The sequence below is a fragment of the Calypte anna genome, chromosome 5A, assembly GCF_003957555.1.
Source record: "Calypte anna isolate BGI_N300 chromosome 5A, bCalAnn1_v1.p, whole genome shotgun sequence".
Classification (NCBI taxonomy): domain Eukaryota; kingdom Metazoa; phylum Chordata; class Aves; order Apodiformes; family Trochilidae; genus Calypte; species Calypte anna.
This window is the reverse complement of record NC_044251.1, coordinates 125,697-153,679: the sequence shown is the minus strand read 5'-3', so window position 1 is coordinate 153,679 and position 27,983 is coordinate 125,697. Positions and strand designations below refer to the sequence as shown.

Sequence of the window (27,983 nt, the reverse complement as noted above, 5' to 3'; positions counted from 1 at the left end):
GGACTAATGCCTATAAAAATGCTTTATCTGCACCTCAATGTTCTCTGATACACACAAACACATTAATGAAGCTTGCCAACTACATTTAGATTTCATGCTGTTTATCTATGAATAAAACCTCAATGACTTGTCCATTCAACCTTCTGCCATGAACTTGGATAGTATGACCCTCCCCAGTATCAAGGTTCTTATTTCAAAACATAGAAGATACCAAAGGAGAAACCATGATGCATTTAAAAGAAAGTCAATTCTCTCTCAGATCGATTTTGCTGGCTGTAGACCAATCTTCAAGAAACATTTTAAACCTGTCCAAACACAAGATGTGGTCACAAACCATTTCATTAAACAAACAAAAAAAAAAGCCACTACAAAGCAGACACATTTCTTTAGACTTTATTTGCGCAATTTAATTCTTAAGTATCAAGAATTAGGGTGGTTTATAGAATATCGTTACCACAGGGCAGTGAAATGGGTATTTTCTTAGTGTAGTGCAATTCATATTAAATGAAAATCTAATTTTAAAGTTTTATTACCAGTTCTGACCAGCATTTAATCTGCTGACCTATAACTGAAACAATGGTTCAGAAGCACAGAAAAATACCCTCTGAAATAAAGCTTTATGTACAGCACATGTGGAGCTCTTAGATGCCTAAAGCTCTTTAGTTTAATTTGAAGCACTAAACTAACGTTACAAGTTGCTATTCACAGTTTAATATTCTCAGAAATGAAGTGTTTGAATGACTTCTTTTTGGAGTACAGAAAAAATTTAAGTTGTATGCTTTAGTTATAAAGAGCTCTGCCAATATACACAAACTATACACTTCAGACATTCACAAAAAATGTGAGCAAGAAAAGGGTTATCAAAAAACATGTAATACAATTAATCAATAACCCTTCCCACCATGGTCCACATCTACAAAGTTCCCCCATCCCTCCCCCCCGCTTCCCATCCAAACCCTTCCCTACAGAAAATCACATACTTACCACAAGTTTTAGCAAGTATGGTTTAAAAACAGGGCCCCCATGGAAAGTTACTTAATAGTTCAGTTGCCACTGTCAACAGATCTGGACCTTGATCTTGACCTCTGCCGATCCACAGATGAGGGGGATTTAGATCTACTGGAAGAACGCCTCTTCTGGCTCTTCTCTGGCACGGGGGATCTGCTGACAGATCGTGACTTGCTGCGGCTCCTGCTCCTTGACCTGCTGTAGGACTTGCGGCTGCGGGAACGGGAACGGCTACGAGAGCCAGACGAGCTCCTGCTGCGAGACCGTGACCTGCTCCTGGAGCGACTGCAGGAACAAGGAGCATGGGTGTTGGCAATCAAACGTCACGGACAACGACACTAACCAGCAGGCCATCCAGGTCTCCAGTCGCCTGGTCACCAAGTTCAAAGCTTTCCTAGTCAGTATTTAAGCAATATTTAAGAGAACAGAAATACATACCTGTGCCTTTTGCCACCTTCAATTAGTTTGATTTTCCTTCCATTAATTTCTTTCCCAGAAAGCTTGTCAATAGCATTCTTTAGATCACCGTAAGAGGCAAACTCAACCACCCTACCAAAAGACAATAAAACAAAGCAAAACAACCCCCAGAGAGGTCATTATTCAAAGCTGTGCTTTTAATGATAGAGCAAGACATACTCTGAGAGGGGAAAAAAGTAAAAATAAAATAAAAATAATATATATATAAATCTCAAAACCTCACACTGCTCAGCATAGTCATCCCTTGTCATAACTCATGCATGAATTGAAGAATTTCCCTCCCTGGATACCCGAGAATGCATTTTCAAAGGGCAGCTAAATTAAACCATGAACCACTGCTGAGCACGGAACACAGCCAGCTTCCCTCCCCAAGTATTATGCATGCAAATATTACTCTATAGCTTTAAAGAAATTTTACAGACTTACCCTTCATTTAACTTAGGTCTGTGTGCATCTGCAAAGGTTACTTCCCCAGCTTGCCTCATGAAGTCTTTGAGATCCTAACACAAGACCAGTTATGTTATGCGAAGAAGTGAAATTAATGCTCATTTAACAATAGTTTACAAAAGAAACTTATGACTACTGAAAGAGAAGATGTTATATAAATTACAAACACGGTAATTGCCATACTGGTATTCTATCAAAATTGCATTATCTAAATCGGGGCACGAAATAAATGTAAAAGCTTTAGGCAAAATGCTAAAGTGCCTTAACATTAAGGAAAATATTTGCCTACAAAGATTATACAGATTAAGGAAGAAAGAGAGTGAGAGAGAGAGAGAGAGAGAGAGATAACGAAAAAGAAGTACATGTGTATATATACTGAACTGTGTCAAATACTACCCATATATTGTTTGTACTATTTCAGTCTCCATTTACATTACGAGTCTCACGTGAATACAAAATTACATTTACATAACACCAATTATTTTGTGCCCCATATGTCATTAAAAATATAGTTTACTTTACCTTTATTAATATTTCCCTAGGCTAGCCAAGCAGCAAACTGCATTAAGCGACCGGAGATACCGTCATGATATATGCCCGACTGGCTCTTCGCCACCCACTTGACGAACACTACCCAGTCGATGGAAGCCATTAATCGCACTGCCCTCCCTATCAGGAGACTATGGATGGATCCAGACATTCTCTATGCTTGATGTTACCAAGGACCACTTTACTGCGATCAGGATTCCAACGACCACCTAATTTCGTATCTTTCAACTCTTTTCGACCAGGACCTCGTTATTCGGAAGCGTTACAGGCAGAACAGCTCTCAACTTAGGGATCAGATCTCGTTAACGCTCTGGGATCGCTGCAATGTGGCACTTTAAGGAGTGCATCGATTACGTCTAGACCGGCAAACACAGATCTAGAGGTGGCCAAGTGACATTGTAGGAGCTGACTGGAAAGTCAACCAGGCCCGACCAAGAGTGACCAAGACAGAACGGTTAGGATAACCCACAGGCACTCCTCGTCATAAGGCCAACGACACAGATAGGCTGGCAAATAAAGGGTTTAATATGTGGTTAAAATGGATTTTAAAAACATGAAAAAAAAAATATCCTCAAATACATATGACTATTATTATAATAAGTTAATATTAACTAGTTTTCATTCAAATTAAGTTACATTATTTAACTTTACACTAATTACAAACATTTTAACAAATGATGTTTAATTTTTAATTAATCACTTTACAAAATTATTACATTACATACCCACTAAACGAAGTCAAAATAGTTAACTGATTTTCAACAAACCTGCCAGCTGACTCGGGAAGACAAATTTTCTACAATGAGTCGATTTTCTGTTCTTAAAGGTGGGGCATTTCTGTATGGAAATAAACAATTGTGACTCTTCAATACATTAGTATTGCTAAAGGCTATACCAATAAATGCCATCAACCTATCACTGTTACAGCTACAAATTAATTCTGGGAGGCTCTCAGTAATTCAGGGTCAGTTTTAAGCACTTGCAATCCTCACTATCCTACTGCCACATCAAATGCCAGACTGAAGAGGCATGTAATACCTTTAATATCTCATTCTAGCTCAAGTTCTTGTACAAATGAGTTCACAGTAATGCTTTTTACATTATGTCAGTTCAAATTATACATACCTCCTGTCACTACGTGGACGGCGGCTACTAAATCGGTCAGAGTACCTCCCTCTGCCTCTACCCCTCGAGCGTGCTCTTGCATGCTCAATTGTAACCCTGAGGAAAAAACACAGAAATAGAAAAACATTTGTTTTTACATTTTTTTTCTTATGTATTTTTTTGCAGTTACAGAGAGTGAAAAAAAGTAACTTCCAAAAACTTTTTCATAAAAAAATATTGATAACATACTGCAAATCCACATTAACACAATTTAGATATTCATGTTTGCCCACTAATGAAATAGAGCACCTTACCTCTCACTGCAAAGCTCTTTTCCATCCAATTCATAGACAGCATCATCTGCATCCCTTGGATCTTCAAATTCCTACGAAAAACATCAGCAAAAGCAAACAGTTAAAAAAAATAACCAAAAAAACCCCCGAACAAAATATCCACTAACATCTTGAAGAGATTAATAAGTTCTGATCTGTCACAGTACACGTAGCCAAGCCAACTAAAAGCGTTATCTCCAAAACAGTTTCGTGTACATTAAACACACAAACACACGTCGAGACCCGAGCGACCGCCGGAGGTCGGGGACCGCAGAGCCCTGTGGATATGGCGCACTTACCACAAAACCAAATCCCCTCTTCAGATCGATGTCCCGGATACGGCCGTATCCCTTGAAGAACCTCTCCACATCCTTCTCCCTGGCGGCTGGGTTCAGCCTCCCGATGAAGACGCGGCAGCCGCTCATGGCTGTAGACGCGGAGCTCTCTGCGGAGACACAGAGCGCAGCCCGTTGGTGCGGTGCCGGTGTCAGTGCCGGTGCCGGTGCGCAGCCCCAGCCCCCGCCCGGTGACTCAGCACTCCCGCCCCGCGCAGCCGCGCTCCCTGCCGCAGTCCACCGCACAGCCTCGCCCCCGCTCCGGACCAATAGGAAAGAGCCAGGTGGATCCGCCTTAGCCTGCACCAATGGGAACGCGGCATTGCGCCTGCAGTCCCGCCCACGTCACGACAAGCCGCGCTCTGCCCCCTCCTGGGGCGAGGAGCGGAAGAAGAAACAACGCCATAGCTCCACCATAAAATGGCGGCCCCGGCCGCACCCAACCGCGACGCCAACGGGCGCTCACACCGCAGAGGGGACTGAAGCGAAACACAGCGACGAGAAAAACGGCTGCCGATCGGGCCTTGGCTGGGTGCACAGCCGGGAGCCCTCGGCGCCACCGTTCCCCCGACGCCCTCGCCCGCACTTCGCAGGGAAGCCCCCGCGCTCCGCCGCGCGTTGGACTCCCCACCTGTCACGAACCTGGGCCGCAGAATTCTGTGTGGGCCGAGCCGGACGGGTACGCAGTGCGGTGGGAGCTGGACTGCCGAGCACCTTCCTCCTCCCTCTACGACTGCCGCCTCTGGACTGCAGTCCCGCCTCACCGCTGCGCTGCAAAATGGAGGCGGCCCTGTGTGTCACCGCACACCCGCGTGACGCTGGAGCGGCGCAGCGATTGGCCGAGGCAGAGGCCCCGCCCCCTCCCCAGAGAATCTGGGTCATGGCTGGGAATGGGGAAGGGGGGGAGCGGGGGGAGCTGGGCTCAGGACGGGCCGGTACCGCTGGCAGAAGCGGGGAGCTCAGCGCTGCCTGCGGAGGAGGGCTGGGGCGAGTGTCTTTCCCCTCTGTACCCCAGACTCTCCCCCTCCTTGGTGCGCGGAGCGGGTGTGGCCGCCGGGGTATGGGCCTTGTTCACGGGTAGGGAACCGGAACGGGTAGGCTGGTGCTGCCGCTGTGGGAAGCAAAGCGACGGCAGCCTTAATGCTGGTGTGGGACGTGTTACCTCATCTGGAAGCCATTTTGTGGAGGCAGTCAAAGCACAACCCTGGTTTTCTCAGTGTTGAGTGGCACAGCTACTTACAGAAGACTTATCTGAAAGTAAAATTACATGACAGAAAATCAGCTCTATCCTAGCCCAAACCAGAACATTCCACCCCTTATTCCAAACCATTTGTGTCATGCTTCAGTCATTATGATCTCTTATCCCTAAATACACCTATACACAAATAATTACTGTCTCTCTATACTACGTTGAAGCTGAGGTGACAGATTAAACGCAGCCATCGGGCTCTTTCATTTATACAGTGTATAACAGACTAAAAACTGTTACCCGTCTGTGCCTGAGAGGCAGATTCATGGGTAAGGTCTTGTAGAAATAGGCGTTTTTCTCTTTGCCATGATGAGCGGAGAATGAGAAAAATACTTAAGGAGCACCAGATCTGTTGGTATACTCACTTAGAACCCTGAGGCTGAGCTTCCTTTCTGTTTTACATAACTGCAGGATTTGTCACAGCTTGGCTTCTAGATGATTGCACAGGGAAGGCAACAGATTATCCCAAGGGTTGTTGGAAATACAGAAGGCATCTGGAAGTTGAAGATGAAAACCCAGTGGTGTTCTATCACAGAGGGTGGCTGTGCTTGGCTCTTCAGAAGGGACAGGCAGGGTAGGAGAGGCAGAGGGGTAGCTCTGTATGTTAGAGAGTCTCTGGACACTGTAGAAGTTGAAGTCAGCAATAATAAGGTGGAGTGCCTGTGGATTAGAATCAGAGGAAAGGCCAACAAGGCTGATATCGTGATGGAGTCTGTTACAGACCACCCAATCAGGATGATGAAGATGATGAATTATTCTACAGGCAGCTAGTGGATGTCTCAAAATCGTCATCCCTTGTTCTCATGGGCGACTTTAACCTGCCAGACATCTGCTGGGAACTCCACACCACAGGGAGGAGGCAGTCTAGGAGATTCCTGGAGTGTATAGAGGATAATTTCCTGCTCCAGCTAGTAAATGAGCCCACCAGGGATGGAGCCCCGTTTGACCTTCTTTTCACAAACAGAGGGGAGCTGGTGGGAGATGTGGGAGATGTGGTGGTCGGTGGACGCCTGGGACTTAGCGATCATGAAATAATAAAGTTTTCAATATTCAGGGATACAAGGAGGGTCATCAATAAAACCTCGACGTTGGACTTCCGGAGGGCAGATTTTGGCCTATTCAGAAGACTTGTTCAGAGTATATCCTGGGAAACAGCCCTTGAAAACAGAGGGGTTCAGGAGGGATGGTCGTACTTCAAGGAGCAAGTTTTGAAAGCGCAGGAGCAGCTGTCCCAGTGTGCCGAAAGGCGAGCCGGCGGGGAAGACGACCAGCCTGGCTGAATTGGGAGACTCTGAAAGAAATTAGGGTTAAGAAGAGGGCCTACCAATTATGGAAAAAAGGGCTAACTACTCAGGAGGAATTTGGGAATATAGTTAAGTCATGTAGAAAGAAAATCAGAGAGACAAAGGCACAATGTGAACAGAATTTCGCCACCTTTGTGAAGGATAACAAAAAGTCCTTCTACAGATACATCAGCAGCAAAAGAAGGGGCAAGGAAAACATCCATCCTTTACTGGACACGGGTGGGAATATAGTTGTCAAAGATGAAGAAAAGGCTGAGGTATTTAACACCTTCTTTACCTCAGTTTTCAGCAGAAAGACAGGTTACCCTGAAGATGGATGGCTTCTGGAGCTTATAGAAGGTGACAAGAATCTAAACAGCCCCCCTGTAATCCAAAAGGACACAGTCAGTGACCTACTGAGATGCTTGGATCCCCACAAGTCTATGGGACAGGATGGGATCCATCCAAGGGTGATGAGGGAGCTGGCAGAAGAGCTCGCCAAGCCTCTCTCTATCATCTACCAACAGTCCTGGCTCACTGGGGACATGAGCCAGCTTTAAATTGAGGAGCAGGATGAATAAAAAAAGAGGAAGAAAGAGAAGCTGCCATTCAAAGGCTTTACCTGTCATTGCTGAAGATGTTGGAGATCCCTGATGTAGCTGCTTGTATAAGCCATATAGTCAAAGACTCATCACCTGCCCAGTTCTGTGAATAGAAACTACTGCTGAATGTATTTATTACTTTCACTATGGTGCTCCAATCTCTTCCACCTTTCTTTACTTTCTGTTTACTTATTTACCTGTATACTTATTTACACTTATTTACCTGTACACTTATTTACCTGTGCATTGTCTGACCTTCTCTCCAAGACTCTATGACCTAACTTATTTCTGTTACCATTAGACTAAGTGTAGCTCTCTCAGAGGTAGCAGCAATGAGAGCTGCTTTGCAAACATCACAAGGAGATAACAAAAACTAACTAGTTAATTTAATAATTGAGTACCCATTGCTTTTCTTCAAAATGTTTGGAGAAAGAAAATGTCAATTGAACTAGAAATAATAGAATAAAACTTTCAGAAATAAGTTTGTCACTGGGCTTTTCTACTTTTCTGCTTTTTAGGAAAGCTCAGCTGTTCAAATTTCTGAAATCCAATTGTATGGATCTCCTATGTTAGTGACAGACTGAAAGTCCTTGTCCACCAACCAGAAACGTTTAGCTGTAGCACCTTTTTTTTCCAGTAGATGGTAATTCAGAGGGATATGTGCTGCTGTTTTACTGAGCAGAACCTCACTGCCTAGACCAGTCTTGTCTCAGCTGGCTCCTGCTAGAACCCTTTGGATACACTTCCTCACACTCATCTTTTCCTAGCCAAACATAATAATTAACATCCAATTAATTATAGCTTAGCAGCAGTATTCAAGTAGTCCCAGAGCACCTTATGGCATCAGGGGGATTCTTAGCTCATCATAGAAGCTGCAGGCCTGAGCTCTTCATTCAGAGGAGTCTGTTCTCCACATCCAGGGCTGTGCTGATGGCTGTGGCTTAGGAAAAAGCAGGAGAGGCAGCAGCTGATCACTGCCTTGTTTCTGGAGTATGGAGCAGGCATTCCCCGTGTCTCTGGAGTTTGTCACTGTGTGAGGCAGCTGAGGCAAAACGGCAGCAGGATGGTGCATCTTCACATCAGACCACATCCCACTAAAGATTTCAATACTGATAAGGCACTACACACCTTTACAATTTTTTACATTATCTAGTACATGCAACAAACTTTAGGTTGGGTTTATGGGTTTATGCAGCAGAAGGAGGGGTAGTACCTGAGCATGAAGCTTAAAGGAACAAAGTGGAAAAGACTTTAAAATACTATTGAGTCATCAGGACAAGGTTACACCAGCTCAGTGTCTTTAGGTGTAGATCCTGAATGTGAACTTGTAAGGAAATCTCCTAACACTGTGACAGCAAGCTGCAGCCTGCTATAGAAACACTTTACTGGTCAAAGCTATTTACTAACCTTCAGAGAGTGACAGGAGAGCTTCTGTAGGATCATGTTTCCTTGCTTGGCTGGCCCTTTCAAGCCTTTCCTGACAGCCAGCTGAGCCCCTTTCTGATTTAAGTAAACATCAGATGTGCACCCAAATGCAACCGCTGCATTCGTGGCCATGGTCTGTCTTTACACTCCAGGCAGCTCAAACCATTCCATGTCTTCCTTCTGGCATGCCACCATCTTTGTGTACACAGACCAGGAGCCAATGTTGTCCACAGTTTGTTTTGTAAGCAGATGGAAGATCATAAAGCCTGAACATGTCGTGTAATCTTCACCTTTTGCTTAACTGAGGGCTAATATTAATCTCAAAAAGAGAGTGAAAAACATGGTGGGTAATAGGGGCAGAATAGGATGGAAAATGTTCACATATTCTCAAGTAGCCAGTAGTTGTAATCCTAAAGAAATTCCCTGAAGGTACTAAAGAACTATAAGAAATCTCTCGCATCATCCCGCATTGCCTTCCTTCCTGACAGTGCCATGATTTTCTGATTGGCAAGCTGAACTTCAAAGGTCAGACAGATAGGGAAACAAAATATGAAATCATCAGTTTATGAGCACTTTCATTCTGTAAACTGCTGCTCAAGCCAACAAAGCAGGCATTCAATAACAAGCTGTTTCAAATAAATCCAATATTCTATTGGAATAACTAAGCTGGCAAGTAAGGGGGAAAAAACCAACAAATAAAAAAAAAAAAACACCAAAAAAAACCCAAAACAAAAACCAAAAAACCCAAACAAACAGGGATATGTTAAACCTGACTGTAATGAAGATTTATGGTGTATTTTCTTAAGCAAACAGGAAAATACCAAGGCAAAATTAATTATAAACTGGAATCATATATTTTTCAATCTTTGCATTCAAAATAGTTCCTTGACAAATTCAGGGACAATTCCTTTGTGGAATCAGGGATCTCTTTTTAGCACAGTGTTAAAAATGACCAAGACTCAGTATTTGGTTAATGGTTCAATTTAGTGAAATAATTGAAATTGCAGTGAGCAAAGCAGCGCGGGGTGCATGGGGAGTCTCCGCTCCACTCATACCTATGCTTCTAAAACTCTAGCATTACCTTATATTGGTTACAATTCTATGGCTATTAAAAAGGGGTGGGTTTACATATATATTCATAGGGATCAGATCATGTTATTACAATATTCATGATAGGTGGAGTCTGGGTGGAGTCCTCTCTTGGGGAGACAGCAGGGGGTCATTAGGGGGTCTTTGGATGAAGTAAGAAGTCTTCCTCAAACTTGAACCTTTTACCTTTCTTTTTGCTGACTTCATTATGTTGTTACAGAGCAAAGTTAGACCCTAGCCATAATTTTTCCCTTATCTGCTGGTTGTGGCATTTTTATGTTGTCTCTGTGCAGATGTTCACATCCTTTTGTTGCCCAGTTAGCCTTGGCAGGGCCTTGTTTTAAGAACAAGGCCCACGCTTCAATTATCACCGAGATAGAAGTTCGTCTCGTTAAGGCCTTGTGCTGCTTACACTGTTTTTGTGGAAAATTACAGGTCTCAATTGCTTTGTCTAGCCCCATATTCACTTTCTTCTTAGTTTAATTCTGAATTTACTGGTTAGGAATACAAATTCATTAACATCATACATCACAACAGGACTATTCATTAATAGCACAGGACACCTGAATTAATTACTTGTTGAGCAGGTTAGAGCTTGCAGTGTTAAAACATAGAGGATTCAGCCTGGGAAGAGTTTCAAGCACTCTGAAGACAAGAACAGATTTCAGAATGACTCTCAGAACCAAAGGAATGGTTCAACAACAGGATGAAATTCTGCAAGATTGAGGGCACACTATGTTTAGGAAGTCTAATCCACCAGCACAGAATCAGAAACAACCACTTAGGAAGTAGAAACATTGTTAAGAGCTTGAGAGAAGTAGATCACAATCTAAAAAACAAGTTCACTGGCATCACAGGAACAGGCAAAACTTATTCTGGGATGTGGCAACAAAGGGTATGATTTATGTAAGGGACAAGTGGTGATGTGCTTAATGACAGTAAAGTAAGTAAGATTTAACAATGACCTCAGCTTGCATGTGGCAGCATACTCCACATGTACTACTCCAACATGCATACAGCTGCCACACGTCATGAAGAGCTTTATGTTATCTTTAAGAAGCAGAGGTTCTTTCAGAAGGTTACCAGTGCTGCAAGTGTCTTGTTATGTTTCTATCACCTGACTTTCACATGCTTTTCAAGTCTGAAGGATCATATCTGTCCCAACATTAGTGGTTTTATTTCTTGTTTTTAGGCAACAGTTGTACTAAGCAGAACCAACATTATAACAATATACCACATAGTTGCAAAATCCAGGAAAATTATTACTAAATTGTCATTATAAGAGACTGTTTAAACTAGTAAAAACATGAAGTAGAAAGGACAAAGCTTGCATCTGTGACACCCTGGTTCCTCCAACTTTCTGCTAGATCTTGCTGGAAAACAAATCACAATTTCACCAGCTGTTCAGCTATCCAGCAATTATCCCTAGCATGCACAGAATTTTTATGCCACTATAGCTACTTTGCAAAGGTATACTTAAGCATTATAGTTCTTTGAAAGTACTCATACCAACACTGAAATGTTTCTCTTGATATTTTCTAAAGCCACAAGTATACATGGTCTTTCTATAGATATGTTTTCATGCCACAGGCAATTCAGTGGCAGTCTGAGTGCTGAATGTTTCTTTTCCCAGCTTCTCTCACTTGACGTTTTCTCTCCTTCAGTTTTACTGACTTAACTTTCAGGGAAATCGGAATACAAAGACTGTTTTGTTTTGTTTTTCAGTTCAAACTATCAGTCGCTTATCCCCTTCGACAGGGCTCTGCTGTCAGAGGAGTGGCAGCTAGATCTGCATCTCACCATATCCACACCAGAGAATTTATTTCCCAAGTGTTCTTTCCCTGCTGGGCACTGTGCCACCACATGGCATCAGACCCTTGAGCTTTAAATCGTCCTGTGATCCATGTGACAGATTTAACAGCACAGAGCTACTATAATTAGAAAGGACACTGGAATTCACCCTTCACTCCTGTGAAGTGCCTTGCTATCTCAGCCTGGTTCCCAGTCCTGTATTTATCTGGGGCTGCTGCTTTCAGTTAATTCTCTGCCATCCAGCTAACCTCGTGCCAGAACTTCACATGACTTTAAGCCTCAGAATAGGAGGGCTCTTCTGACTCAGAGTTTGAGCTCAAGGACCATCAGAGTGCTTATTCAACTTGGCTTGCTCACTCTAGAAGGGAAGGCAGCTCAATTCCCAGATGTATTTTTCACCTGTACCACTCCAGGCTCATCTGCACCACGTGCTGAGCTTCTCCTTGCAGAGCCAGAGAGGGCAGAGCGCTTTCCTGCTTCAGCTTATAAACAAACACGAGGTCAAGTGCCCTGGGGTTGCCAGGAATCTGCAGAGGATAAGGCCAGGAGCACTGGTGTCTGGTTCCTACCAGTGAATCATTATCTGTCTGCATTAGCTTTGCTCTTTCCACAGTTCTTACTCCAAAATGCCTCTTTGCTTGGCACAGGAATTGATGTCACCACACATAAGGAAATGTCAATGGTGCAGCTGCCGTCCCTAGTTCTGCACTCAGATCAGTGACACAATGGCCAGGAATTCTACTTTTAAAACCATGTTTTAAATTGTTTTAAGAAGATAAAGTGCTTTGAGGTGTATTTTCTATTTGTTCTTCCCCACCCCTGACAGTTCAGAGGCACATATTGCACCTATTGCTCCTGAATTAAGTGTTCAGGCACTGCAATGTCCTGACCATGTGCCTGTCAGCAATAAAAGACATGATTATGCAGCTTGGCATAATACCTGCAGTTCTGAAACAGCCAAGGCAACTCTCATGCAGCCCCCTGAGCTGCATAGTGCATGAAGTAAAGCTGCATCAGCTTTTCCAGGGATCTGATTTTGCTGCACGACCCTTCAGCATCCTCCCAGTTGCTAATTGCCAGCACATACAGCAGCAGCAGAATTCTCTTCTATTAATATTGTCAAATTTAACCATCAGATGTTATGGAAGATAGGCAACAGGTGCTGCCCATTCTTTCTGGCAGGCCAAAAGCAGGAAGACAGAGAACCTGCTGGGCCAGCCCATCACTCCACATTTGCCCAGGCTCCTCACCACCACCTCCTGCCTTCCCTAAAGCACACAAAAGTGTGTTCCTTTGCCAGCATACAGACAACTTGAGAGCCTGGGCTTCTGCTGCTCCCCATGGGAAATCATTTCAGTTTAACAAATGACATTACAAGGCACAATGTTGTGGTTTGGTTTTTTTTCTGTTCAACCCACATTTGCCTTTCAAAGTTCCTCCTGTCACATTGAGTTACAAGCCCTTGAACTAGTCTAAAGACTCCCTTCTCCTCCCTGAGGACTGTTCCTTTTGGATGGTAGTATCAGCATTCCTCAGCAATGCCTGCTCAGCTGAGATACAAGAAAAGATGAAAAGGTTTAAATATGTGTAAGCCCTTTCAGCCTCTGATCATTTCACTGCTCTTGTGTGACCTTTCTTCTCTTTTCCTGTGTCTTAGACTTAAACTTTTAATTGACCACACTGCCGATTAAAATGATAAATATCACACTGCTGAAATATATGGCTGCTGCCCCGGGGGCCTCCTGTTCCTCCTTCTCATCCCTTGGTGAGAGTGAAGCTCCCTGGCAGCCCAGGGGAGAACTTCTTTTCAGGCAGGGTTGAATCTGTGTTACAAGGCTGACCTGGTCAGCCCCTGCTGCTCTGCTGTGAGAGGAAATAAAATGGATTCCCTGTCTGATGAAGAAAGCTCTCCAGGACCCCAGCTCTGACAGAGGGGGACATATGGACATTATGCCACTGGCTCTGGCAGGCAGCTTCATGGAGGATATGAAGCTGACCCAGGAGAAATGCTGCCTGGGCTCTGCACTCAGTGTGTAACACACTGCAACCAAACAGTTCATGTAGGTAAGATTGGAGCAGTCCTGAAAACTGCACTGGGGTTTCGTTCAGTCCTATTTTGGGTTTGGTTGTTTTCCAGATCCTAGGGAAAAAAAAAGAAGGGGAGGGAGGGGGGAAAAAGAAAGGGTGGCTCTTTAAATTTCATTTCCTATTTAAGAAAAGTCAATTTCTAATTAGCTTTTGTGTTTTAACTGATTATTTTCACACTCAAGAAAAAATAGACATGGTTTTGTGGTTAAACAGTCAGGTACCTTTGATTGCAAAGGTAAAATAGCCATGGCTATGTAATAGCCCAGTGCTTTCCTTTCTAGGTTTTATGCTCTAGTAGATAGGTGGGTGCACAGATTAAACATTCAAGCCAGACCTTTTGGGAATGTGAAGCAGCAGCAACAAGATAACACCATGCAAACTTCTGAAAGAGGGAATAAAGACCTTCACCATCAAGCTCCCTTTTTGTTATATATGTTTTTAACTTCAACAGCTAACTGACATACTAGCTCACAGCTGCTTTATTTAAAGTTTCATTGATCTTACTCTGTTGGTAGTTCATAATGAATACCAGACCCCATATTCCTAATATTTTCTATGGGAACAGGCAGAAGGAAAACACTTAAAACAAGGCAAGCTTTCTTTGAGAAGCAGGGGAGGGACGGAATCCCCCTCAAGCATTAATATCCTCCTGCTCCCTCACTAGACTAAAAAGGAGACACATAAAAATTTTAAATAAACTTTTTGTTGTTGTTGTTATAGAGCTCAATAAAAGAAGAAAAATATTTGGGGCATTGGACATCTAAAAAAGAAAAATAATGTTTTTTTAAATCTCAGAGGAAACTGCAGCAGCTCCCCAAAAAAGCTTTGTGTTTGAAGGATTTGTTTCCTTTCTTGTATGACAATGATTCCGCATTGCTCAAAGAAGAAGCCAGCTCTGATAACTGCAGGGAGCATCTGGTCCCCCAATCAGTAGGTCCCACAAACAAATTCAACAACCTCTGACTGAAAACATCAGCAGCGTTTTGCACAGCAAAGGCAAAAAGTACATTCTACCATCAAGTCTTTTACCAAGGAGTTTCTGGCCCAAGCCAGGTAAAGATGCTTCAGGATGGTCTCGTGACCCTCTGCAGAGGTAAGTGCCAGGCCAGAGCCCATGGAGAGGAGCAGCCTTCTAGCACTTGTCCTTCAGATGGTTCTCTCAGGGTGCCCTGGTGGCAACCACCCTGTTGCAGCACTGCTCACAGTCACTGCAGCACATGAGCTGGTTTAAACCAAAGTCACTGCTATTTCAAATTTTGTCATCTGGAGAGACTGTTCTGGCTTATGTGCCCTGGTAGTTGCATTTACCAGCTTCTTTTCAACTTGATAACTGTTGTTGGCACCACTGAGGCTGTTTGGGTGTGCTGATGAAGGCTTGTTTTAAGAATCATGAACTCCAGTTTAGGAATAACACTTGCAAGGCCCCAGTCTTGGACAAATATTTGACATTTCATAAAGTGATCACAGCACATCTTGAAACTAGTCAGCTTCCTGGCTTCCCCTCACCTGCCCCAAGGACTGTGAAGATTATCAGAGAGCTGGAGCACTGCTCCTGGGAGAGGCTGACAGAGCTGTGGTTGTTCAGCCTGGAGAAGACTCCAGGGAAATCTTATAGTGGCCTTCCAGTGCCTGAAGGGGTCTATAGAAAAGCTGGGGAGGGACTTTTTACAAGGGCTTGTAGTGATAGAGTGAAAGGTAATGGATCCAGACTCAAAGAGGGTAGATTTAGACCAGATATTAGAAAGAAATACATTACTGTGAAGGCTGTAAGACACTGGACTCTCCAGAGAAGCTGTGGCTGCCCCATCCCTGGAAGTGTTCAAGGCCAGGTTAGATGGGGTTTCGAGCAACCTGGTCTGGCAGGAGGTATCCGTACCCATGCAGGGAGTTATGGGACTAGATAATCTTTAAGGTCCCTTCCAAACCAAAATATTCTATCATTCCCTAGTGCCTAACCAATGATGGGAATCCTGATTTCTGGTGCAATTTCCATCCTGACTTGTTTAGCCCCATTTATCCCTGGTACCAGCACTCTAGTTGCTGAGGTAGATTTGTTGTGATTTAAAAAAAAATGTTATTATTACTTCAAACCATCTGTTATATTGATCTTAAATACAATTAACCTTTTCCTTACTCCCTCCCGAAATAATGCCATTGGTTAGAAGAACACATTTTTATCTCCTGCTGAGCACCAGCAGAACAGTCCAGGCTCACCCGGTGGTGGCCGCGGGCACTAGGTGGGGGTGTGGGACCACGGGGCAGAGCAGGTATAATCCCCAGTGTAAAATGACCAGGATGATTACGTGTATATGCAGAACAGGGAAGAAACAACAGAAAGAAATATTTAATCTCCCTGCATCTCTCATAAATGTCTGTGCCGATTGCAGAGGAAATCTACAAGGCATCAGTCCTTGGTCCTCAATCACAGGGATCAGAACCATCCCAACAACTGATAAACCAACCAAAAGAGCAACACCCGAATCACAGAATCATTCGGGTTGGAAAGGACCTCTGAGATCATGAAGTCCAACCCTTGATCCACTACTGCCATGGTTCCCAGACCATGGCACTGAGTGCCACATTCAGTCTTTTTTAAAAAACCTCCAGGGATGGAGAATCCGCCACCTCCCTGGGCAGCCCATTCCAATGCCAGCCATGCTCTCTGTAAAGAATTTTTTCCTTATATCCAACCTAAACCTTCCCTGTCAGGGGAGCTGAAGTCCATACCCTCTTGTCTTACTGGTAGCTACTTGGGAGAAGAGACCGACCCCCCCTGGCTCCAACCTCCTTTCAGGGAGTTGCAGAGAGTGATGAGGTCTCCCCTGAGCCACCTCTTCTCCAGCCTCAACACCCCCAGCTCCCTCAGCCTCTCCTTACAGGACTTGTGCTGGATCCCTTCACAGCCTCCTTGCTCTTCTCTGGACCTGCTCCAGCACCTCAATCTCCTTCCTGAGCTGAGGGGCCCAGAACTGGACACAGGACTCAAGCTGTGGCCTCACCAGGGCTGAGCACAGGGGCAGAATCCCTTCCCTGGACCTGCTGGCCACGCTGTTCCTGAGCCAGCCCAGGATGCTATTGGCCTTCTTAGCCACCTGGGCACACTGCTGCCTCCTGTTCAGCTTCCTATTTTGTTTCCTCTTGCACTAGTAAACAAGCAAACCTAATTCCAGCACCTCAGGGGTACCCTAGCAACACATGTCCCTGTATCCAGACCCTATATTTGAAATTCCTAATTTTCCTGTGAAAACACAGCACTTACCTCCCTGTGTGACTCTCCCATGGGGCGTCACTGCTGGCCTGCTCTGGGAACAGCAGGGCCTCCATTTGACTCCTCACTGGCTTATCTCAACCTTCTTAGCCACAAGACAAAAGAAGAAGAGTGTGGTTATGGAGCAGGTGTTGTCCTTGGCATTACACTTCCAGGAGGAGGGGAATCAGTATCTCTGAATTCCTGTTTCGATCATTCCCTTCAGGCACAGCCTGTGCTGGAAGAAGGAGGCCATCCCTTGGGGCTGCAGCTGGATCACCACATGCAGGAGATACAGGAGGTCATAGAGAAAGTAGACGTTTGGGACAGGACATGCTGACGGTGTCTTTAAGAGCTTTTGTTTACCCTCTGCAACAGACCCTCTGGTTTGACCTGGAAAAGGTTACTCAGTTTTCTGCGCTTTGTTTTTTCCCTTCCCTGTCAACAGGGACAGCGTGGGCCTTCCCACCCACTGAGGTGCCTGGAAGATAAATTCCCAGTTATTTGTAAAGCTGTTGGAAATGCACCAGAGAAGCACAAGAGAAATACTGAACAGTTTCGGTAACAAATCAACTATTTTAAAGCTTCCTGGAGGAAGCAATTATTCAAAGCCAGGTTTTGTGCATGAGGGCATACATAGACTGTAGGATGGTAACAACTTTGTCTGCAGAGCTGAGCCCAGCATCATAAATCTCTTGCAAACAGCCATTACAGGGACATTCCTGCCATTTTGCACAGGCAGCTCATGGAGATGGAGGAAAGTTGTTTATGCAAGACTGCAGGGACCTTGTTCCATCTGCAGGGAGCCCTACACCACCCTGCAGCACCTAGGGAGAGGAGCACAAGGTGGGAAACCCATCATTGTCACCCCTTGAGTGCCAGGCTTCTGCTCCTGGCTCCTGCTTGTCCCAGAGGGCTTGGCTGCCCGAGTTTTCCTCCCCAGAAAAGCTTTGCTACTCCCAAACCTGGCTCCTGGTCTCCTCAAACATGGGAAGACTTTAAACTTGAGTTTGATGATGAACATTGTACACTTATTAAATACAGGTGGCACATTCAGATGGCACTCCCATCTGAAGGGGGACCTGCCTGATGGGCAGCAAATCCAGCAGAGTACCAGCTGCAGCCAGCAGCTCTGCCCAGCCCAGCCCCAGCCCTCCAAAAAGCATCCTCACTGCCACTGACCTGTAAGGAGGGATGTGCATGGCCACTGACAGCTCTCCAAACTGTCCTTCTTCTCCATCCCCCTGCTGCTGCTGGCCCACAGGGAGGTGGCAGCCTCCAGCACAGGTAACAGCACACTTGTCAGACAGCAAGGACATACCTGCTGTCCAGGGTGTTTGCTCTCAGGTATCCAGAGCATGATCCAGCCCACCATGGTTCCCTCCTCATTCCCCAAGAGCACCAGCCCTGTGCCCAGCAGTGCCTGACTGCTCCTGCTGCAGCCTGCCCCAGGCACTGTGATTTGACATATCTGGGGACAGGGGGAGCCCCATGGAGTGGGTCCCCTGGCCTCACTTGGGATCCGTGGGCCTGGAAGACAAGCTCCCTTTTGCCCAACAGAACTGCTGAAACACACCACCTCCTGTTACTGCAGGGGAGGCTTCCAGCAGGAGCAAAGTCATGGAACACCAAGGGATGATTTGATAACACAATCCCACTGTGAAGCTTTCCAATGGTTGTGTTACAGCATGCCAGGGGTGGCAAGGAAAGGATCCAGATGTGCTCAGTTGTGTTAAGGAGTTAAACCCCATGGTTGTAGTGGGGCTGGTGTGGCTGTGTCTGTGTGTTCCTAGAAAATCCACATGTACCAAACATCCTGTTTGGGAGCCAGGCAGTGCAGTGCTCAGGCTGGCAAGATGCCTGGTGAAGGCAGTAGCTCTTCTATCCCCTTTTCCAAGGAAGTTTCTCAAAGCAGCTTTGTGGCAGGGTCAATGTCTTTGTGGTGAGGCTGCTTTTCTGGAAGCGGAGGTGTTCGTCCATGCCCTGGCCTTCCCACCCTCCAGCCAAAGGGTCAGATCTTAAGGAGGACTTCTCAGATAACCCAGCTCAGGCTGCCTTCCCCTGGGCTCTGCTCCCCTAGTCATTTCTCATTGCAGGCACAAACCAGAGGTGATAAATTATTCCCAACATGTTTAATAGATAAGAGCAGCAGAACAACAAGACACTCCCTAGGTGTCCATAATTGCTGTCAGGAGACCCTAGCCTGGCAAATAATAATAATCACAACAACAAAAATAATAATAATAATTTAAAAGCAATTCCTGGAGGCCACAAACACACACTTGCCAACTGTTTGCTGCAGGAGTGCAGACACAGGCCACGGAGCTCCAGTTTCCAGTTGCTAACAGAAATACAGTGAGATCAGCTTGCTGTATGGAAATAATTCAGGGAATAAATGGAAATGGAAGGAAGGCAGGTGCACCCCTTCCCTTCACTTTAACCTGTCCATTCCACCACACAGGGAGAAAAACACATAAATGCAAACATACAACAAATCTCAACATCTTTCAGGAGTGTCCTTTGAACAAGTTGGACAGAATGACCTTCTCTCTCCCTCCCTTTATCTCTCTTTTCCTTTCCTGTTACACTACCGATAGATTTTGTTAAATGAATTCTCATTAATACAGCTACCTCAAAGGGCAGCAGGTCTCTGAAATGAAACAAGTAACAATAATAATCCAAAAGGACTGTATACAGCACTAACAGAATAATGGGTGTCCACTCCCCTGCAGTTTCTCCATCTGCTATCCTGGTGCAGTGGGACTAGAAAGATGAGGGAAGAGCAGAGCCTGCATCCCACCTCAGCTCTGCATTGTCTACACACACGTATTGCAAAGATCTCTCCAATGCCTCCTGTGCTGTCCCACTACCTGCTTTAGATTGGCACTTGGGCAGTCAGAATGACTGTTTTTCTAAGAGTAACATCCCTTCCCTACATACACCTTTCTCTACCTAGTCTCCAAGATTAAGTAGCCATTTATTATAATCACCCCTTCTTCCTTTCTGAAGTCCCCTCATGCCATGCATCACCTCTTTCAACCTTTCTCCCTATGTCCTTTCCCACATTCAACATCATTAAGCCTCCCCTGACTTACTGTCCCCCAAGTCATTGGGGGCTGTAGTCACCAATGAAGGTTCCAAGCCCAGCAAGCTGGAGGCTGTAAGAAAGTCATGCAGCAGTTGCTTCAAACCCTCCCCAACACGCATCTTCTCTCCTTAAATCAAATCCAGACCCAGCCTTAATCCCCCCTGGAGGTCCCTCCATTGCGTTCATCCATCCCACATCCCCCAGCACAGCCAGCTCCCCCTGCTTGGTTGCAAAGGTCTCTTCTCCTTGCACACAAACCCAGCAGGCACGTGTTTCCTACCACTGTCCTAGAGCCAAGTAACAGCCTCCTCCCAGCTCACATCCCTCCTCTCCATCATTGCTGCACAGACGATGCTTGATGTGGGGGAGCAGAGGAAGGGACAGAGCACCTGCAGGGGTCTTACCCCCACATTAGCAAGTGGCTAGGCCAGAGTACAGAGCTATGGAAAGTAAAGGCAAATAAATAGAAAGTAAAGGCCCAGTCCCATGCAACAGCTCTACACTGTACATCAGGGGGCTTTACGTGGAAGGCTTTGCACCTCTGCAATGGAGCCACTACTGGCCTGCAAGATCTCCAGCCCATCAGGCCCAAACAGTTAAAAAAATACACAAGATTACAGATTCACTTCAAAAGAACTTTTTTTTTTTTTTTAATTTAGAAATGCAGTTATATACATAGAACAATTAAATTAAACTTTGTACAAATATTAAAATACTATCTTCACACCCACTGCAATGTACAGGATACCAGAAAATATATATAAAATAAAGCAAAATAAAACCGATTGACATCCTGCACAGCATCAATTATGGTTTTGTTTTTAAATCCCACATATATATGGAGTACCATTCTGCAAATAATTCCATAGTGGTGCAATTCAGCTAAAAAGAGAACACATACAGGAAAGAAAAGTTTAATGCACAAAGGCAATCAAGCTCCCCTTGCATTTGCATAAGCAACTACCAGCAGCCTACCCACCACATCATAGGACATCTGCTTCACAGACAGCTTCACTTTGCTTTCTTTTGGAAGGAAGCAAATTTGAGACTCTGAACTAAAATCTCTTCCAGCACAGCTCAGTTGCCTTGTCCTCGCACACCCCAGGACAGGAGCAAAAGCACAGCTTACAGAAAGCACACGCAGAGCATCAGTAGAACCTGTTCTGGTGGGTGAGTATACACATACACCATCTGCAGAGGGTTGAGTTTGGAAGCAGTGCTGAACACACGGCCCTGAAGAGAAGTGTGGGAAGTGGCCTGCTCTGTCCTGGTGTGGAAGGGAAGGAGAAGAGGATGAAGGACTGAAAGAGGGCTTATTTCCTGTATAAAAATATGCCTTAAAATAAAGTCTGTTCTATGAAACCTCTCTGTGCTTTCAAAGTGTATCATAGAGAATAAGCATTTGCTAATGGAGTTCTTCTGCCAGCCAAGGTTTTCACAAAGAGCAAGTTCAATCTGCAGTTCCCTGGTAAGGACTGGAGGGTGAGGATAGGGTGAGGCAGGATGTGCAAAAATGGATGGGATTTATTGCATTTACGTACAGAAACCAGAAAGTGACATTGATTTAATGAGTTATCTGGAGTAATAAGGCAGATTTTTTTTTTAAACAACTGCTACCAGAACAGTAAAATCAGGTTTTGCAAATATGTTCTAAAAAGGTCAACAAGGAAATCTCAGTGTGTCCAACCAGATGTATGTTAATATTTTTATACAGCAAGCCTGCTGGTGTCTGGTAACTCATCAAAACGAAGCACAAGCTTCCTTACAACCTATCCATAAATGCATTAACCCCCCTTAGCTTGCAGCACACCTGTTTTCAGTCACAACTCTTCCTTACCCCCACCTTGTGTTCCCTTTTCTGTGCTGCAAATGACTTACTCATTCCGGATCATTTTCAGTAGCTGAGCTTGTTGCTCTCTTAGTCGTGCTCCTCACTACTGACCCAAGTCACTCACATCTGGGAGCATCTCAGGATGTTTACTCTCAAAACAAGTGGAACAGATTTCTTCCTAACATGCCTGGCTATGTGATGAAAGGCCAAATCAAGGCTTCAGATGCATCAAAAGAATCACCATACCAGATCACCATGCTCAAAGGCTAAGGAGAAACCTGAGAAGAGATGTCCAAGAGGTGAACAGCAAGCAACATGCTTGCTGAGTAAGCATTCCTTTGCACAGCAAGTTCCCTGATGGTTAAGGAAAAGGATAATGCATTGAGTTCTTCTCCTTCCCAAACTCATTAAGTTTTAGCTCAACTCTACCAACCCCACAGGCTCACATGCTGCAGCAGGGCTGTCCTCCTGACTTCACTTTTTTACCTCTTGTGCAGTTAATGCTGGGGAGATGCAAGCTATTTAAAACCAGGACACACAAACCCATCTCTCTCACCAGAGTTGTTGACCCCCTTTCCAAGGTGGAGCAGGTTCTGACATGAGCATTTGAGCTGAGCTCCATGATGCTGACAGGAGACCACCCTGCTTCCCCATGGGTTAGTCAGCTTCACTTTCTGGTTCTCTCAGACTGGTCCAAGTTCTGCAACATTTGGGTTGTAAACACTGCAGTTGATTACATTTTGGTTTTTTTTCTTTTTTTTTAAAAAACACCAACTATGCAACTGAAAGGGAGCAGGGAGGTTTTCCTATTGCACATAGTACTCTGAATTTCTGAAATTCCTTTACAATTATTTTTAACCTATCAGATTAAAAAAATAATAAAAATCTTTAAAATAAGTGCTGTTTTTTTTTCCAAAGTACTTAAATCATTTTAAACTTCTTGAGTATCACAGGATCCAGCATGCATGACAGAACATGAGATGATTCTCTCAGGAGTGCCAAATTAAGAAAAAATGTCTCCCTTTGAATTCTTTTGCCAGACATAGGTAGGAAAAAATGTTGCAATTTGCAAGACTGAGCTCCTGTGTTCCCATGATGAGATCCAGGCTCAACAGCAATCCAGGCTCGCCAGCAGCCAAAGAGGACACAAGCTTTGCTCAGAGGTAATGACTACTCCTGAGATAGATCAGAAGCTCACACCTGAGGGATGTTTAAGCCTCAGCCCTAGCTCCCATAAGACACAACTGTGCAATTTAGCTTTTCTTAGATCTCCACCTAGAAGACTTCCTAATCCTTCAGACTCCACAGAATTAAAACAGACATGAATAACAATCACTTGATAATCAGGAAAGTGAAGCCTTTTTCCATGAAAAAAACCTGTCAAGCTGACATCTTTCAGGTTCCTCCCCATCTACTCCACCTCATTTTATATGAAACTAAACTCTAAAACTGAGGAGGTGGGCAAGAGGAATGGGATGCCCATAAATTGTTTTTCCTGTTGTGGCTTGCATGGGTCCTTTATGGCCATTTCCCACAGGTGCTGCTGAAGGGGACAGGCTTTTCTCTAAGAATCAACAGAGGTTATGAGCAGAGACTGGCCTGGGAGCTGATGGTTTACCCACAAGCATGCCAACAGAAGCTGCCTGTTTATGCCTGATCACAAAATCTATGCTTGCACATTTCCCTCCACCTCTGCATTTCCCTCCCTCCTTAGTAAAGCCATTTCCTACAATTTCTATAAATGAAACAAAATTAAAGCACTCCCTCTTCTGTGCATACTTCTCCACCCAAATTGAATTTTTTAAATTGAATTGGCAGCTTGGTGCTTTACAACAGCAGAATGAGGAGGCAGGGCCACACGGGGCAAGGTCAGGCCTTAAGATCAGCTTCCAGCTTCGTCGCAGGATTCTCCCATCAACCCAGTGCAAACACTAAGTGAAACAACTCTCCTTTGCAGGAAGGCTGCAAGGTACCTAGCTTCTACACCTTGTTTGCAAGAGTCAGTTTGAATAGATAGGACCTTAAAGAGCATCTCCTTCTGCTCTGAGTTGATTAAATAGCAGGAAAGTCACCTATTCTTCACTCCACACGCCCGCAGCCTTACCACTACACTCTCTTGATCTCTCCATCTGCCTGGATAAAAGCAGTGAATGAGACAATTTTCTCAAGCTTAGACTATTTCCAAGGCAGGAGTTAAAACTGAAACATTTATTTTCTAAAATTCAAACAGCAGATGTGCAAAGAACATTTGCTCCTCGACAATGTTTGAAGCTGAGACACCACAGCCCACTGCAAAACAATGGGGAATTTCCATCATCCAGACTGAACAAAAAATATCCAAAGTGGATTTAACAAATCATTGTCTTAATGCAAGGTAGCATGAGCAATAGGGAGAGAAGTTTAAAATACTGCATTTTAACTTAATAATATCCCTCTAAAACAAGGATATGGAAAATAGGATTCTTCCATCCACAGGCACATGCTGTCCCAGGTGTCCTGGGATTCAACAGCTTAACAGGAACAGGAGCAGTGGGTGCATGGCTGGATACTGTGGCCAATCTCCATTTCCAGGAACTGGAGATAAGCCACAGTGAATTTACATAAGAAGATGCTGTGTCACTTCTATCAACTGCTGTGACAGCATGTTCCTGAAACAACAAAGATGAGGATGGTGAGGATCACAAACAAAAAGCAAAACAGCAAAGACAACATCCCTATATACCTGTACATTACCACATGATGTGTAAGGCCATGATATTTTGCTCCTTCAACTCAAATAAAAATTTACCAGCTTCTCACTGGGCAAATGCTCTCCTAGCTACTTCAAGACAGTTATGACAAGGTACATGCACCTAAGAAGCCAACTGTTCTTGCTGAAACCAATCCCATGGAACACAGTGTCCAGACCCTCGTGAAGAACCTTACAACCACCACGATGCTTTTGTGATTGGATCACCTACCCCAGACAAATATGGCTCCCTGAAAAATGAGAGTCCTGTTAACAGCAACCAGGACATTCTGACCTGCTACAGATAACCATGGGCGACAGAGGTATACTTATTTTTGGATTTTCTTTTCCCTGCTACCAGAACTTGAAACCATCTTCATAACTTAGGTTCAGGAATAAGCTATGGTGTCCTCTGGCACTGCTGTCAATGTATCTGACCTCCTCTCACAGCAACAGGCAACCATGTTGAATTTGGGAGACTTTATAAATGCTGCTTACACCTAGCCACAAGGAAGAAGCCCTTCTCTGTGGGCCTACTGAAGCCCATTAGTTTAAAGCAGATTCTTGCTGTCTGAAGCTGGGAAGATATACTAGCCCCTGAGATGGCAGCTACCCAGGATTCAAGTACCAAGGTACCCAGTGTGGCTGGAAAGGTAATCTGGGATTGTACCAATGGCACTGGACATTCATGACCTACAGGCATTTTTTCTTTCTTAATATTTTCAAAACCACTTAAAATGTTACCTCAGCCTGAAGATCTGACCAAAAGGAATCTAGGCTTTAATGTAGAACTATCTTAACTGAAAAAGCTTTGAGACATACAGCTTATGTATAAGAGCAGGGCCACAAATTTGCTTCCAGTCCTGATGTCTCGGTGAAAGGGCTAACTCATGGTTAACACATGGTTGCTTATGTGGAATTCACACCCTCCAAGCTTTCTGGACCCTGCTAACCACTGGCCATTCTCCAAGGCTCTTCTACAACCTAAGATAAGAAGCTGCTCTGGCACCAGACCAGAGCTAAAAGGGTTGTTTTATTGGCAGTACAGTCCCAGCTTCTAAAAACACAGCATAACCAAGGGGGCTGCACAGATAGAGGAAGGAGAAGACAAAAAGTGATTTTTCAGGAATGTGTTCCTGCAGAGATGTTTTTAGAGAAGAGTCAGAGGGCATTCCTACAAGTTGGACTTCTCAGCCTTCAGTGCTCTAGCACGCCTCAATGAACTGTTATTGCACAGCTAAGATGTCGCACAGCCCATCTCATTTGAGATGTTTCTAGACATCATGAGCTGCCCCTCAACTGGGATACCTCCCAAGCCCAGCTTCAGTCCCATCGAGGCGTTTTGTCCTGTTCTATCACAAAGAGGATGCTGGAAGAAGAGCCTAAATAACATATATGGTGTATATATAAACTGTGTCTGCACCCAGGGAGCAAGTGGTTTTAGCCCTTGCTCTCCGGACAGCAGAAGGGCTGGAGAAGCTGATAAGCTGCAACAAGCCGGTGTGAGGAGGAGAAAGGCACAAGAAAGAGCAGCTCTTCAGAGACTGCTGTCAAACATCTGGCTGGGGAAGGGGAGAGGAGAAGAGAAGAGCTCAAATCCACTCTGTTCTTTGAGCCCCTGATGCAGATGGAATGGGGAAGCCAGCTCTGCACCAACTCCACTGGTGCATCCAGGAGGCAACCTGGCAACATCCTTTGGATCTTCAGCTGAGGGCATCTCTACTTGGAGGTATCCGGGGCACAGCTTGCGAGGACGGGGAAGGCTGCACAGAGTGCTTCTGTCCCAAAGGCAGGGGGAGACGAGGAGGAGGAAGAAATCCAAGAGGGACAAGGCTTAGACAAACACAGCAGGCCTCATGCTTCCTTCAATAAGGGAATATCTGAATGGTGAGGAGACAAAAAAAAAAGAAAAAGTAGTCAAACTTTAGCAGTTCACCACACACCAGAAAAACTACTGATAGTTGACAGGCTCCCACCTCCGTAACATGACAATGCAGTGGTCTTTGTCAGCACAGCACAGCAGAAAGGACCTCTGGAGGTCCAACCCACCCCTGCGAGTGGGATCATTGCCAGCTTCAGCCTTGAAAATTGCCAAGGACAGACTCCATCACCTCTCTGGGTGCTCATCTGGTCCTGCACCACCCTCCCAGTGCAAAATATTTTCCTAATGACCAATCTGAATCGGCCCAGTTACAGCTTGTGGCCACAGCCCCATGTTACATCATCTGTCTGAGAGGAGTTTGGCTCCCTAGTCTTTTCAACTACCTCAACTAATTGTAGTCAATTGTTTGGCCTCAGCTGTGCTTCCACCATTCCCTTGAGAATGACAGTTTCTTTCTTTCCCATGACACCATCCCTCAAGACATCAAAGACATGTTTCTTACTGTGACAGGGATGGTTGGAAATACAAGGATCATGATTGCCCTTATCTGCCTTGAAGAAATGCAGTCTCCTACAGTAGCTACAGCTTCCTTTATCTTTGAGCCATAAGCACAAGCTTTATGCAGTCTCCTTCTGCAAGGGGCTGTACAACAAATGTTAGAGGCAATACAGGTTTCCAAGCAGTGATAAAAAATGACACAGAAGCAACCTCTTCTAATTTTTGCAGATATTTCTTTGTTAAGCTTCATTTTTGGATTTCTGCTGTTTATGCACTGAGGTTTAATGCCTGTCTCAGGACATGTTGCCATTTCTGCCCTTTAGCAGGAACCCCATTTAATTGTTTTTCCTGCAAGGGTTCTAGGTGGCATTACCATGGTTCTAGCACTCAGCAGCATGGAAAGGAGCTACTTACAAGCCAGCTACACTTCTTGCCTAAGACAGCAGCCTCTGCAAAAGCAGTCTTAATCTGCAGCTTCACGTCAGCTCTGGCATTGTAAAGCCACTGCTTCAGGGCAGAAGAGAAATGAAGAATACAAGAGGCACTGACTGTTTAACAGACTTCTCCCTCTGCCTGATAAAGTAAGTTCAAGCATAACCCTTTTATTATGGCAGTAAACTGCCTACTAAAAGTCTAAAAATGAAGAAGCATAAACATCACAAAGGGTTTGTATTCCAAGCATATCAGCCTACACCTACCTACCTACTTGTTTTCCACTAATACAGCTATTTTACTGTGTTTGCACAACGTTGCTGGAGGCTGGCATTTCTCTGCAAATTCTTTGCTAAGATGGCAAGAGTGAGCAGCAGAACCCCAACAATCTTTCCAGCCAGCCCTAGGCTCCCACTCTCAGAGCACCACTTACTTCAGAAGGAGGTATTAATACCATTTGCAGATTTAAGTTGTGAA

General features: G+C 44.7%; 2 protein-coding genes across 5 annotated transcripts in view; both read right to left on the bottom strand.

Annotated features, from left to right (window-relative positions):
- Positions 1 to 377: 377 nt before the first annotated feature.
- LOC103536762 (serine/arginine-rich splicing factor 5) lies at positions 378 to 5,001 on the bottom strand. Of its 2 annotated transcripts, none has more exons than XM_030451879.1 (8): positions 4,895 to 5,001; positions 4,217 to 4,362; positions 3,900 to 3,970; positions 3,607 to 3,702; positions 3,249 to 3,318; positions 1,912 to 1,985; positions 1,447 to 1,557; positions 378 to 1,293 (listed from the first exon to the last, which is right to left on the bottom strand). In XM_030451879.1, the coding sequence occupies exons 2-8, from the start codon at positions 4,340 to 4,342 to the stop codon at positions 1,044 to 1,046; spliced, it is 798 nt and encodes a 265-aa protein (XP_030307739.1). In that variant the 5' UTR covers positions 4,343 to 4,362; positions 4,895 to 5,001; the 3' UTR covers positions 378 to 1,043. The 2 variants fall into 2 exon arrangements, with proteins under 2 accessions (XP_030307739.1, XP_030307740.1); XM_030451880.1 differs by having other exon boundaries at positions 4,884 to 4,966.
- A 15,755-nt stretch (positions 5,002 to 20,756) lies between these two features.
- SUSD6 (sushi domain containing 6) overlaps positions 20,757 to 27,983 on the bottom strand; it is an 82,988-nt gene continuing 75,761 nt past the window's right edge. For all 3 annotated transcript variants that reach the window (XM_030451991.1, XM_030451989.1, XM_030451990.1), the window contains one exon: positions 20,757 to 26,574. In XM_030451991.1, the coding sequence (XP_030307851.1) occupies positions 26,549 to 26,574 (26 nt within the window). In that variant the 3' untranslated portion in view covers positions 20,757 to 26,548. The remainder of the gene's footprint in view (positions 26,575 to 27,983) is intronic.

Excerpts from the sequence above, each read along its gene's own strand:
- LOC103536762 (XM_030451879.1), bottom strand. The coding sequence starts at position 4,342 with ATGAGCGGCTGCCGCGTCTTCATCGGGAGGCTGAACCCAGCCGCCAGG. Across the intron at positions 3,319-3,606 it reads CGTCCACGTAGTGACAGGAG|AAATGCCCCACCTTTAAGAA; the intron begins GTATGTATAATT and ends ATTTCCATACAG. Across the intron at positions 1,986-3,248 it reads CTTCCCGAGTCAGCTGGCAG|GATCTCAAAGACTTCATGAG; the intron begins GTTTGTTGAAAA and ends GTCTTGTGTTAG.